The sequence below is a fragment of the Pholis gunnellus genome, assembly GCF_910591455.1.
Source record: "Pholis gunnellus genome assembly, chromosome: 16".
In the NCBI taxonomy this organism is placed as follows: Eukaryota; Metazoa; Chordata; class Actinopteri; order Perciformes; family Pholidae; genus Pholis; species Pholis gunnellus.
The window spans coordinates 3,301,706-3,315,802 of NC_136543.1; the positions used below are offsets into that span (position 1 = coordinate 3,301,706).

At 43.2% G+C, this 14,097-nt stretch overlaps 1 protein-coding gene across 1 annotated transcript in view; it reads left to right on the forward strand.

The window, feature by feature from the left end:
- The window catches only part of pou2f2a (POU class 2 homeobox 2a), a gene marked incomplete at both ends in the record, with an annotated part of 57,070 nt that extends 51,835 nt beyond the window's left edge, over positions 1-5,235 (forward strand). Inside the window, 5 exons of the mRNA XM_079176205.1 lie at positions 641-838; positions 960-1,008; positions 1,646-1,787; positions 2,399-2,472; positions 4,868-5,235. Of these exons, the coding sequence (XP_079032331.1) occupies positions 641-838; positions 960-1,008; positions 1,646-1,787; positions 2,399-2,472; positions 4,868-5,235 (831 nt within the window). The remainder of the gene's footprint in view (positions 1-640; positions 839-959; positions 1,009-1,645; positions 1,788-2,398; positions 2,473-4,867) is intronic.
- Positions 5,236-14,097: the final 8,862 nt, after the last annotated feature.

Genomic DNA, 14,097 nt, shown 5'->3' on the forward strand with positions numbered 1-14,097 from the left:
TCTGTCCTCTGTTGGCGTTCCCGCTCGCTATTGCACTTTTTCGGCGCTGTGTCCGTCATTCACGCAGCTTCCTCTTGGACGCGTGCTCACTAGAGATGCACCGCTTCCAATTTTCGATTCGATCCCGATTATTTTCACAATTCAGATTTTCTTTCTAAGAACTGTAATTGAGAGCAAGGCTCCAGACTTAACTCTTTCTTTTGCCACCGACCGGGAAAATAATAAGAAAAATTTAAAGTTGTACATTTTATAGGAAAAAAACGTATGATGTACAATTAAGAGACATAACTCACAAATTGCCATTAAAAAAATCATCATAAATTTGCGCGAAAAATCGTTTTTTTCTCTTAAGGAACCACATCTCATCTCTTTGCATGGTTGGATCAACCGCAACACACCACAGGGGCCACGTTAAACACTGCGGTAGCTTGTGCCGCCAAATTCATTAATTGTATTAGTGTTATGTTTTTCCTCTAAATATTACCCCCTTCCATGGCCTTCCATGGCTCTTTGTTTATCACCATAACATTGTTAAAGACAAATCATTTGAGGTACCCCAGGTGGGAGTTTAAGGGTATAAACCGGCATTGTCACATGTGTTTCCCCATCTGCTCATCCGTCTGACGCTTTTCCTCCTCAGAACCAGAAGCCTACCTCGGAGGAGATCCTGCTCATGACGGATCAGCTCAACATGGAGAAGGAGGTGATCCGCGTTTGGTTCTGCAACCGCAGGCAGAAGGAGAAACGCATCAACCCCTCCAGCAGCACCACGCCTCCCCTGCCCAGCCAGACCTCGCCTGTCATGACACACAAAGGCCCCTGCTACAGCCCGCACATGGTACAGTCCACCGCGCGTCCACTAACTCTTACCGCCTTTTAGTTTTTTTTGTGTAGCCGGATATTTGCTTGACAGATGGATTTGGAAGCATTTCCTAATTTTTCTCTCTGTCCCACACCAGATATCGAGTCATGGTCTGTCCCAGGTCACCACCTGCCTCAGCACAACAGGTGAGCTCAGCTGTAATTACTGTTTGTTCCCGTGCAGTCTCGTCCATTAATTATTAAAGGTCGGAGCGGCGCTTCCCAATTGCCTTTTCTTTTGGAACCGTGAGGCCCGGACACGGGAAGATTAAAGTGCTCCTGGCGTTATTTGGGAGAAGTTGATGTTTCTGTATTGTCGGAGCCTTTCCTTTCACCGGTCTGATGAAACACTGAAGAATCATCACTTTAAAGAAAATGATTTCCGCGAGAGGGAGATTGAAATAGAAAACATGTTTTGTTGACGACAACATGGAGGCACGGGTCCCATCTCGAGTTGTTTACCTCCATGAGTCATGGCATGTCCTCGTGATTTATAGACCTCAGGCTACAGTGCGAGCTATCTCGGGCTTCACAGATATGACAGATGGCCTGACAGGTAACAAACACAGCTGGGAAATTTATCGGCCCGTTGAGCCGAGGCTTGCGCTCTGCTCTCGCCAACCTCCCTCTCCGGTCCGCAGTAGAATGGAGTTAAAGAAGACGCTCAGGATCCTGACTGCTGATGAAGAACCGTCAGGATCCTGAGCCTTATTTAGTAACAACGTTGTAACTCAAACCCGCCGCATGGCATCAACATCCCTCTTCTTCTCCTCTTCCTCTTCAGCCGCAAGCTCTTCAGCATCCTGCCCCATGACTCCAGTCAGCTCCGCCACGGTGGGCTCCACCTCTTCTTCTGTGACCCCGCCCCCTCACAGCACAGCTAGCCTCGCCCCTCCCAGCCTCGGGGCCCACGGGCTTAACACCGGGTGAGTGTTTATGCTTTGTAGTTTTCATCCAAGATCCAAAGCAATGCACTTCTTTATTATTAAGTATTTAGCATAGCGGCTTCTTGTTTTTTAAGTCAAAGTTACAGCAAATGCTCTCCAGTTTCCGCATCTTACTTTTTTTTTAATATATATTTATTTTTGTAAAATGTAAGAATTTGTTTTTTGAACTGTTGGTCAGATAAATTGATATTTAATAAATCCCCATTTTGCAAAAAAATTTGAATGAATCTATAAAAGAAAATAATAAATGAAAACATGTTAAGTTGATCACCTGATACATACGTAGCTGTACGCTACAAAGGAATCTGTGGCATTCAGACCGCTGCCACGCCGGTTCTGCTGCAATTCTTCATGTTTACACACACACACACACACACACACAGCTACAGCATGCGGTTCTGACACAGATAGAAAACATCAGCTGCTGCACAAAAAAGTAGGAGAAGCTGCTGTTGCCTCAGTTGAAACACAAGTCAAGGACAAAGTCCTGAGGTCCCTTATAAGTACGTTAACCTGCCGACTTTTTCTCTACATGTGTGAATTTTTGTGCGTGTGTGTGTGTGTGAATTTGCGGTCCATCCACATTTCAGGAACACAATGATGGGAGTAAGCACAGGGATGAACCAGGCCCTCATTGGCAGCAACCCCCTGGCTACCATGCAAGGTGTGTGTGCATGTGTGTGTGTGTGTGTGTGTGTGTGTGTGTGTGTGTGTGTGTGTGTGTGTGTGTGTGTGCGTGTGTGTGTGTGTGTGTGCATGCATGCAGGCTGTCCCCCTCCAGCCCAGCGAGTCTCCATTTCTAAAGACCTCTTCCCATTTCACCCCTCATCCATTCTGCTCAAAATGAATTTCCTCGCAGCCTCCGACGACCGTAGCCAACAGCGAGCCCGGCCGCACACTCCTCCTCCTCCTCCTCCTCCTCCTCCTCCTCCTCAGCACAAACTTGTTGAATCGCTCAGTATGGTGAAAGATTCAATTTGATTCTCATACAATAGCCCCGCCATTATCACAAAGTGACAAGAGGCCCTCGTGGCGAAGCTTAGGAGGCCAAGTCAGCTTACAGTAAACAGTTGAACAGGCACAATCCCCTCCTTCTGCAACACCAAGGCCTGTCGGCTAAATAACTAGTCTCCTCTCAAAATTCCCCTTTTTGAAGGAGGCGATCTGCTGCCAAATCAATTAAGCATCACAAATAAGGTCGGTCGAGCTCAGCTTTGAATTCCTTACGTGATCCATCTCCCTATAGCGCCCATTCAGACCTTCCCCTTTTCTCCCGCTCGGTTCAGGGCCGGCCTTCCTCCAGGCCACGTGTTGATGAGAAGGATACAGTCTGTTACGGAAACTGCAGCTCTGGCACTGCCGGTCTCTGATAGCGTTACGGGCTGAAGGAGAGAAGAAAGAGGAGTTTCGGGGGTTGAAATCAAGTTGTTGAAGCGAAAAAAATAAAAAAGGATTTCTGCTTTGAATCCCCCTCGCCCCCCTTCCCCCCCCCCCCCCCCCCACACACACACACACACACACACGCCATGTATGTTTACACTCATGGCGCTGTAATAGATAGAAGCTATAGAAGGTTTCAGTCTCTCCGTTACAGCAGAGCTGAGTCTGACGGACGGGTTCGTTCTGCCACGTTTACCGCAGTGGTTCTGCAGAAAAGATTCTTATAAAGATGTAAATAATATATCGATGCCTTGAAAATATTTACAGTATCTAAAGCGGTCATTCCCAAAGACTGGGTCAGGACCCACAGGTGGGTCACAGGACGTGTTATTTGGGTCGTAAACAAATTATCAGAATTTATTCCTTTTATTTAACTTTTATATCTGCAGAACCCTTTAGAGCCACACGAGGGAGCCTGAATATTCCTACTGTTCTGATAATTGTAGCGTACTAATAATATTTAATATCTAATATCATATGATTACTGATGAGAGGAAATAGCTTGGTAACTCTCACTATTTATTTGGTCTCATTTATTTTTGTGTGTTTTCAATAACGTGCATAAAACAATACGTGATACGTCAAACGTGTCGCAAATCGCTTCAAAATGGCTGATTTACTTATTAAAGATATTACAAATTGATGCAGAAATGGCCAGGATTGCCATTTACAATTCACATAGATAAGGCCGACTAATCGGGTCCCAAAAAGTGGGTCCCCAGAAAAAAAGTTTGTGAATCGCTGGACCTTTTTTTTTACCGTGGCGATGCGAGGCTTCGTGTGCCGACGGTCCACAGGACGAGACGGAAGTTCATTTCTCACACTTTCACAAGCGTCCGCCTCGATCCATTCCATCATTACATGGGAGAGTGCATGTGTGTGGTAAACAACCATCATCATCATCTTCACCGTTTTGCTGACTATCATTTGTCCCCTTGCATTATGGGGTTGCGTATTCATCACCTCCAAATGTAGATAGAAACAGACTCCTTTGTAAAGGTTCAGTTCACTAAAATTACAAACAAAGAATCCATGCAGACAGTTTGGTTTTAAGATCTCGTCTTCTTCTATTCTTTTGACAATAGTTTTGTTTTGAGTTTGGTGAACTGAGCCCTTTAACCATTCACGCCATCCTGTCAATCATTTATTCATTTATTCCTGTTGTGTAGATAAGACGGTGTCGTCCCTCATCATCTGTATCTGTGGTTACCGATGTGCCTGATGTGTTCACTGACTTCTCTTCTCTTCCTGTCCCTGTCTATCTTCTACATCTTCCTCCTTTTCTTCAACCCCTCTACCTGTTTCTTATCTGCCTCCATCCTTCTCGTCACCTCTTCTTCCTCCGTTGTTGCTGTGTCTCATCTCTGCTCTCTTCATTCTGCTATCGCTCCTATCCTCACTCCTTTTGTCTACCTCTCTTCATCATCCCTCACATTGTATTCATCACATTTTTGTCTTTTTCTTTCGATCTCTCTGCTTCTTCTTGACTTTCTTGCATCTTTTTGTTGTTGTTGTTTTTCATCTCTTCCCCTCTTCCTGTCTCATCTCTCTTTCCATCTTCCCCCTCTTGCTCCATCACTGTCTGCACTCCTCTTCCTCTCTCCCCCCCCCCCGAGCAGCCCTGGCAGCCAGCAGCGGGCAGCTGTCCATCTCCGGCCTCGAGGGCGGAGCGGCTCACATGCTTCTGGGCGGACCCGGGTGTCCCCACTCCCTTCGCCCCTCCCTCTTCCTCAACCGCCCCACCCTCCTCCCCATGGTGACCAGCTCTATGGCGACGCCCTCCACGCCTTCCATGGGACTGGTCAGCGGTGTTGGCGGGTACGGCCCGAGGCTCTCCTTCTCCCAATCTCCACCCCCTGGCGCCAGTGGCCTCATGAGCCCGACCTCGTGCCCCGAGGAGTCCGCATCTCCTTGTTCAAGTCCCGCCTCTTTCTGTTCCTTCAGCGAAGCCTCGCCACCGCCCCTGGGAGGGGCCATGGCCGAGTGATCCCCGACTGACAGCCAAAGTATCCTATCAGCGGAGGACGAGGAGGAGGAAGAAGAGGACGAGTTAAAGGAGCTTTAAAAAAAATCTTAAATTTACAACCTCGCCTTTCAACCAAAGCCATCTCTCTGTCTGATATCGTCTCTCTCTCTCTCTCTCTGCGTCCCCGCTGAAGTCTTCTGAAGCCAAAAATATACACAGACGGATGACGGGACGAAGCCAAGAGAGAGGGAGGATGGAGAGGATAGAGAGAACTGAAGAGCGGAGGGGGGGGGATTTGAAACCAAATAATGATCTACAGCTGGAGAGGTGGCACTGAGTGTTTTTTTTGCGCTTGGCATCGGGAAACCAACAGCATGCTTTTTATCTGCTGGAGGAAGAGACGAACTCGCCGAGGGCAGGGATGAGAAGAGAGACTGTGTGAAAACTGGGAGGCAAGAAGAAAAGACTTGTTTTACAAGCACGGAAGGTCACGTGGTTGTAACCGAATTTAGAAAAACAAAGAGAAGATGCTAGAAGAGAAACACACACTTACAAAGATGAAAACCAAAATCTCCAAATACCAAAAACTGAAAACCAAAAAAGACAACAAACGGAGAGAAAAGCTTTAGTTCAAAAAAAGACTTTCACATCCTGATCTGTCCAGGTTCAGTTCAGTACTCCATTCTACTTCATGCCAAGCATTTTACATTTCACTCAGGATTTCCTTTAGTCTCATCTTCAGTTTTTTAAAAACATCCATGTTTCTATCATTTTGTGTTCATGGCTCTTTGTGGTATTCCTTGCCAAAGGTAAATGTTTAAGCTGATCCCACATGCAGGATATCTACCTCTCTCTTTACAGCTTTACAGTGATGAACATTAGAGCAGACAGGGTTTGTTTTAAACAGCCTGGAGTGGCAGACGGGTGGGGTTTACTACTGGAATCACAATAGCATCAGGTAAGATCCCAATACGTACCAACTTCAAAAAGCTGGTATTCATTAAATCCTACCATGTGGCCAAAGCCACCCTTCTGACTCGTCAATAGAATAAAACCAAGCGGACGGGTTGGAAAATCTCATTTGACCAAGGTAAAAATGAACACAGTCTTTTGTTTTTTATTTATTTATTTATTTAGTTTAATTATTTTCATCTTCATTTTCTGTTCAAGAAGAACATTTCCATCAGGTTTTTCCATCACCATCATCATTATCAATATTCTCGTTGTTCTCTTTAATGTCTGCTCAAACTGCACACTCGACACTTCTTCTACTGCCTACAAAGAGGACACCAGGGGCGGACGTGGACAGTCTTAGGATTATATTCAGCGTTGTTTTGTTCTCCTTTATTTATCATCGCCCCATCCACACTCGTACCATCGCCATGTCATCCTCCAGACCGCTCATCGACCACCAGACAGTCACTCTTGGATACCAAAGCATCGCCTCTGGCAGCGTTGTCTCTTGATTCGCCCGGGAGACGAGTGTCCAGACAAAAACCTCAGCAGAGTCAAAGGGAAAGCACACACACACACACACACACACACACACGCACACAAACACACTACAAGCATAAGAAAGAGTCCAAACCAAAAAAAAAAAAGAACAAAGGAAAGAGGTGAAGCACCGGCGTTCCCCTTACTGCCCCCAAACCCCTGCCCTCCAACCCTCCCTCCCATCTGCCCCTCTCCTTTGTCTCCAAAGATCCGATCAAAGGGCCAAAAGAAAAGAGGAGAAGAAGAAGACGAGGAGAAGAAGCGGTCAGGAGCGGAGGAGCCAAAGGTATGAAAAAGCTGCAGGGGCTAAGCAGGAAGAAGAGGAAGAGGAGCAGGAGGAGGTGCGCTCGAAGCGGCGGACCAAATAACCAAAAAGTAACCCAAAACCAAAAGCTACTACTACTGCTACTTATTATGTGTGAGTGACTGAACCGTAAACGAAACCAAATACAAACAAAGAGGGGGAGGACGGGGGGAGACGAGGGGGGAGTAAGGCCCTGTCTGTCTGTTTGTCTTTAGCTGTGATTGCCGTCGTTGTATCGACAGACAGAAATCGTTCCCTCCCTCCCTCTGCCAGCAAACCTCGGCTTTGTTCTCACTTTCTTTTTTCCTGGACGGATACAAATATGGAATAACCTCAACAAACTGACTTTGAGAATATATATATATATATATTTTTGTTTTTTGCTTTCCATGGTGTGTCTGTTAATGATGTATGGATTTGTCTCATTGCTTTCTACTTAATATGCGGCGGGGGGGAGAGGGGGAGAGGGGGAGGGCGGGCGGGTGAGGTGAGGTGCTGGGCGACGTGTTGCCTACTTTCAAATCTTCTTGTCTCTTTAGTTGTGCTCTGGCCTTTTTTTATTTTTCTCTACGGTTGGAAATAACTGTGAAAATGTAGCTTCCAGGATAAAAGACACGTTTTTTATCAAAACAACCCAAAGCAAAACTTTTTAGACATACAACCATACCAAATAGAACAACCAAACCAATGCACAAGTTGTACCAGTGGCTCAGCGGTGTGTGTGTGTGAGTGTGTGAGTGTGTGTGTGTGCTTGTGTGTGTGTGTGTGTGTGTGTCGGTATAAAGATAAATTCTTTTGCATACAAACCAAACCGTAAAACACACAACACGGGAAAACATATTGAACTAAAATGACGTCGCTTAATGCTTATTTCAGACAGCTAAAAGCTCAACTCTGCTCATTTTCAACCTGGACCCACTTTCCCATCAAACGTATCGTCGCCAACTCGCCATTCCTGCCGCTTGCAGCGCAGATTCAATTTCTATTTCAAAAGGCGAAGCGTGTTTTTTAAAACCCAATTTGTTACCAAAAAAGATGCACAAATTGAGTTTTTAAGTCTATTCGTAATCAGATAACTTCAGAGTTCTGCTATTGTAATAATGCAGTGGAGAGCAGGGACGACATATTCACAAATAACGTGACCTGGAAACAGAACCTAGAAGTCAAACTGCAAACAAGAGAAACAAGCGAATATACATGTGGTACATATGGTAATTTTCCTTAAATGCATCACCAACGAAGAGTTTGTAAAAGGAACGGTGGAAACCAGCGGTCGGGTATTTAAAAACCGGTGGTTCACTTTGACAAATGACGAATCATAAAATGTGTTTTATTCAAGTTATTCGGGTTTGAATGCTTCTAACAGTGAAGCAGTAGGCGATTATCACTCAGATGGGAGGAAAAACTCTCATGGCCCAGGTTGAAAACAGAGTTTCATGTAACACACACAGGTACTGAAGGCAACCATTGATAAGATGATAGAGGGGGGGGGGGGGGGGGGGGGGGGGGGGGCTGACGTCTGAGGCGGATTAAAGGCTAAAAACGTCCACTGTTAGAGGGAATGTATCCATTAGCTCTTCTAGGTTTTTGTAGGGGGAAAATAATCTATGTTCAACTACTCTTACTAGTTGCTGATGTATAAAAAGACTGAGACTATTATCTCTTGATGATGACGACCGCAGACGACGACGACGACGACGGATTTAAGAACCAAAAGCTTTAAAACTCTTTATCTCTCATGGGCTCTTTGTTGGAAAAAAAACTATTTGTATTTATTGTATGAAGGAGGTCTGTGCTTTTTTCGGGGATGGGGAAGATGGTCCGTTTGTATCTCTGTCTCTCACCTTTATTTATTGACTCTTTATTTATGTATTTATTGGATTCTATTTATGTCTTTCTGGATCTTTGTACTAGTATTTTCAGGGGTTGTTGTGAGGCTTGTATCGGGGGGGGGGGGGGGGGGGGGGTTCTTGAGATCGAGACAAGAAGAGAAGATGCCAAACGAATGTTTCAAAGCAAAACCAAACCTAAAGACTGTTGTAACCTGAGACGGAGAGACAAAGTAGCAGGGAAACTGTGACGGAGGAAAATGCTGTTTTTAAATTAGCTTGCGCAGAACTTGGGGTGTGTGTTACTGTTTTTTAATATTCAGTCAGTGATGTTTACTGACATCTAACAGATTTTCTTTTCAAGAAACTTTGGGTTTCTCATTTTACATCAGACTTATATGTTACCGTTGCACCAGCTCTTCGTTAATTCAACCGTAGCCTTGTAAGTGTTTACTAAGTGGAGATTTACAAACCTAAATTGTCTGCACCATACAAACTAATTCTTAGATTAGTTGCGTTCCATTTACCGCTGACATGTGAGCTGGCAATGACATCACACCTGAGTAGATAGCATTCCAATAGTCGGAAAACCAAGATGGACGCCCATTGTAGCCAGGTTAGCCATTGCTAGCAATACCAATACCGCATTACACAGTATTTTGCACACGCAAACACTGTAGCAACACAGGTAGAAGTTGGAAGTACTGTGTGTACTACTGATTTAGTGAGACACCGGATTGCTAACAAACAGCATGTTACTACAGCTTCCACTTATGTTGAGCTGCCATCTTGGATTTTGTGGTCAGGATGTTTTTCCAATTTTCCAAGTCAGAAATCCAACTTTGCAGTTAAAAATGTTCGACTGGGAACTCTGAAATTCTCACAGTTCAAATGGAACTCGTCATGAATATCTACACCTAGTAGCTTCCAGGGGTAGCTGATACATAGCTAACAAAACTAACTGACAAAGCTAACGTTAGCTTGCTAACCTGTATAGACAAGTAAAAGAGCTAATATACAAAATGGTCAATATAGCTGACCTCACACTTGTTCAAACTGTGATTAAGGAGAATGTAAACTGGAAGATGTTAAATTACATTTCACAAAGAAAGCAATAGAGCTACATCTTGTTACAAAACGCTATGTCAGACTGAATTGCTAGCTCAATAGCATTGGTTAGCATAATTAAGTACAAATACTACAAAAAATGTCTTCATGTATGCAATAACACAAAGTCATAGCTATACAAAGGATTAGCAGTTACCTTTAATGTGTAGATAAGACAGCTTGTGATGAACAGTTGCTCAATGAGATGGCGCTACAAATGTTTCCTCACGAACAAAGTCTTCATCACTAAGACATTTATCATTTTTGTGGTGCAACCTGATTTATTCATCACAAGTCTAAAACTTAGATATTAGTTTGTAAGATCTTAAACACACTTTTGGGGTGGATTTTACGAACAGCTCGTGCAACCCGGTCCTGCTGCTTCAGGACATTTCACATAGCGAGTCTGGTGTGCTGTCAGTCGTTAGGAAGTAAACTAAACTGACGTTGAAAATACTAGCAGCTTCTCTCAATGTTCGCCCCTTGTTTTGGTTCAAAATCAGTCCCGTTGAGTGAGTTTCCTCCGTTCACGTCTCCTCCTCTGCTCTCTAAAAAAGCTTTCTGACTCCCCTTCGTCTCTTCGTCAGGGACGAAGGGGCTTTTAACTCATACCTCTGATACTCTGATGAAAAAAAACCAAATAGACATTCAAGCTTTAATGACATAAAAAAAAAATTAAAAAAAAGAGACGTGACCTGTCTGAACTCAGGAGCGAGGGATGTGAAACTGGCCCCAGTGGGCTTGACGATGGAGAAACAAAGATTTTCAGTTGTTCTTATGGCTTTAACCCACAGAATACACCACCACGTCCTGGTGGCTGTGTTTTGTAGAGAGGAAGGTGTGTGTGTGTGTGTATTCATCACTGCTGTCGGAGGAAAACATTTGAACTCCCATGTTTTTACTTAAAATACTAATTTACCCTTGGGCTGTTCAAAAAAAAAAAATCCACTGCAGAGCTGACAACTGCGCGGATGTCAAAGTAAACCTACTTTTTTTTTAAATATTTTTACGATTTGTGTTTTTTTTTCTGTCCCCGACAGCAGTGCAGCTCTCTGTGTGCCTGTGTAGTCCGGCTCGGCTGTGGTGGACAGAGAATGATACCAAAGTTAAAACCACCACAGTGAGACGCTACACTACAAACACAACAACACACACACTCACAGTCATTCCACGTGTAAATACACATCCAGGATTCTTGTTAGGGACTGTATCTGCTAAAATAAAAGGCATCCGAGCGCCTGTCGTTGATATAAAAACACTGTCAGACAATAAGAGCACTTCAGGCCTTGACAGTTTTCTACTGTAGTTCTTCTGTGGCTGTGAATGTTCATTTTACTACTCTGTTCAACTTTCCAAGTCACCGTGACTCATTAAAGACCTTTTTTTTTTTCTTTGGCCTTGAGAACATAAAATGTAAAACCTGACGTTAAAAAAAAAAGAGAGAGAGTAACTTCAGTCGATATTGTTTGCCCCGTTTTCTCGTTCATTTATTCAGGAGAAAGAATAAAAAGAAACGTTTTCCTTTCTATTTTTTCTACAATGCAGCTTAAATCCAAAGGTTAAGAGGACAGCAAAGATAGATTTTACTGCTAAAGAAAAAACCTCAATAGTGAAAACCAAAGAGCTCCACTGTATCTTCTCAGCTTGATTTTCTTTTCTCCGCATTGTACGACTCCCATGTTTTTTTTCTGATGGCTGTAAACTCCAAAAGCATTCTTTAATATAGCCTAATGATGATGATGGTGATGATGATGAACAGAAAAGATGAAACAAACACTGCTCTGTAAGCTTTAGTATCTGTTTTTCGGGTCAGTTCTTTTCTGTTTTGAAGTATGCTTACGATATGCTGTTTTTTGACCTCGAGGCTCTCTCTGTCTGAGTTGATTCTATAACCTGATTCTGTTGGAAACGTTTGAGTTTGAAACTGTTCCCTACTGTCCCTGAACTCATCGCTATCTGTGTGCCTGTTGTTTTGGGGGCCAGGGAAACGGGGACAAAACAAACCTGTAAGTGTTAGGAATAAAGTGCGAATTTAGACCAAAGTCATTTCCCGTGTCTTTGTTGTCTTGATATGATAGAAAACAAACAGCAAGTAGAATACGACTCCCGGAATAAACTAAACAGATGATGCAACATTTCTAGTGCATGACTATATGAGTTCACAGAGTTTTGAATAAAGTTTTGCAGGTAGTTTTTTTACATAAATAAACTCAAGACCATTTCAAAAAGGTACAAATATATGTGTACTATTTAGTATTTGTTATTTGCTAGTGATATTGCTATAATAAACCTGCATTAATCAATATGTTTATATGAAAAATAACTATACATAATGTGAAAGGGGTTATTCGTTATGATAAACCAACAGAATTATCAGCTGACTCTGTATAACACCATCCCATCCAGGAGGCAACCTCCAGTTCTGAACAGTGAAGTTGATTCATGTGTCTTTAACCTGCATTCTCTCTAATGTCCACCAGGGGGCGACTCCTCTGGTTGTATAGAAGTCTATGAGAAAATGACTCTCTAGTTTAAAGTCTTCTTCAATACAGCATGATGTTCATTTAGTAAATTCTGGTCCATTTAGAGTCAAAAAGACCATAAAGCAGGGTATGCTTTAGGGCGGGGATACTTTGTGATTGACAGGTCGTTACAGAGACGTATACGACGTCTCTACATCACTCCTCCACAGTCCAAATATGGTCACTTCTGTTCACTGGTTGCAAAAAAACAAGTTGGCGATGGCAAAAAAAACCAAGATGGAGACGGCCAAAACTCCGAACTCAAGGTTTCAAGACAGCAGTCCACAAACTGATGGGTGACGTCACGATGACTATCTCCACTTCTCATATACAGTCTATGGTCCCGACCAACGGCGTCGTCGCAAACTGAGCGCCCACCCTCTGCCCCCCTCCTCAGGTAACACTGTTAACTCTTTCAGCACTGTTAGCAACGTTAGCTGCAAGCCACCGGCTATGCCGTCGCCATGTTGAGAGCCAAGTGGAGGCAATCCCTCGATACATTTACTCTGAATTCCAGCTAAAGCTCCTTTTGAGTAAAATATTTGAGTACTTGAGTTCCACAATTGAATTGAATTGAACTGAACCGAACATAGAGCATTCAGCAGCTAAAGAGACTGATCATTTTCTCATAAGTTGTAGACCAAAAATAGAGACAGAACGAGAGTGAATATAGGCTGCTGTAAAAACACAACTAACAGAAAGTTAGAAACTTTGTGATCTCTGTTAAAGTGCGAAGTTTTAACCAACACACATTGTGGTTTGGGTTAAAGAGGATAAAGGATGTTTTGTGTTTCCGCTGCCCACAAGCTAAAAAAAACACTAATGACGCTTTAAATTATGTCCTAGTCAATAACATTCTCACTGAAAGAGTGAATACTTTTTGAAATGTGTCCAACTCAATATAATCAAAGCGGAAAATATTGTGTCCTCGAAACACAAATAGAATTCAGAGGACGAGTACTCAAACTGTTTCACATGCAGTCAATAAATAGGAATGTTGAGCTGCTCTTCATGATGAAAAGAAATAGCCACACAAAAGAAACATTCTTCAGACACTCACTGGAGCGCCGACTGAAGCCTTTGACCCTTCTGGAGACGCTGTGAGGTGGAAGCCGGTCTGTGTAAGTACAGTACTTTTATATTTAAAATCCCACAAACTGAGTTTTGGTGCTTTCCTGTCTCACTTATCACTTATGATATTTTCATAATTTTCTCATTTCAGAGTAGCTACACTTAACAGGCCGTATCATTCTGACACCAGGCTCCAGGGTTAGAGTTTGTAAAGTAAAACTCCTGCATTCAAAAGCTTACTTAAGTTCAAGTACAAAAGTATTAGCATCACAATACACTTTAGGTTCCAAGAGTAAAAGTACTCATTATCCAGAATGAACCATTTCAGAATATAATATATAACTGGATTACAATTGTTGATGCGTGCAGCGTATCCTCGTACAACATAGTACTCCTCATTTTTTGTTTATTTTCCCACTAAAGTGTACATTTCTGCTTGTTGCATACACTCTTTTCAAAATAGACCTCGTTCATGATTACAGGGACAAACAAACAACATTATTTCGTGGGATAACCACAGATTTCGGAGCACTATTTTTCGTAGGCTACGAACGCT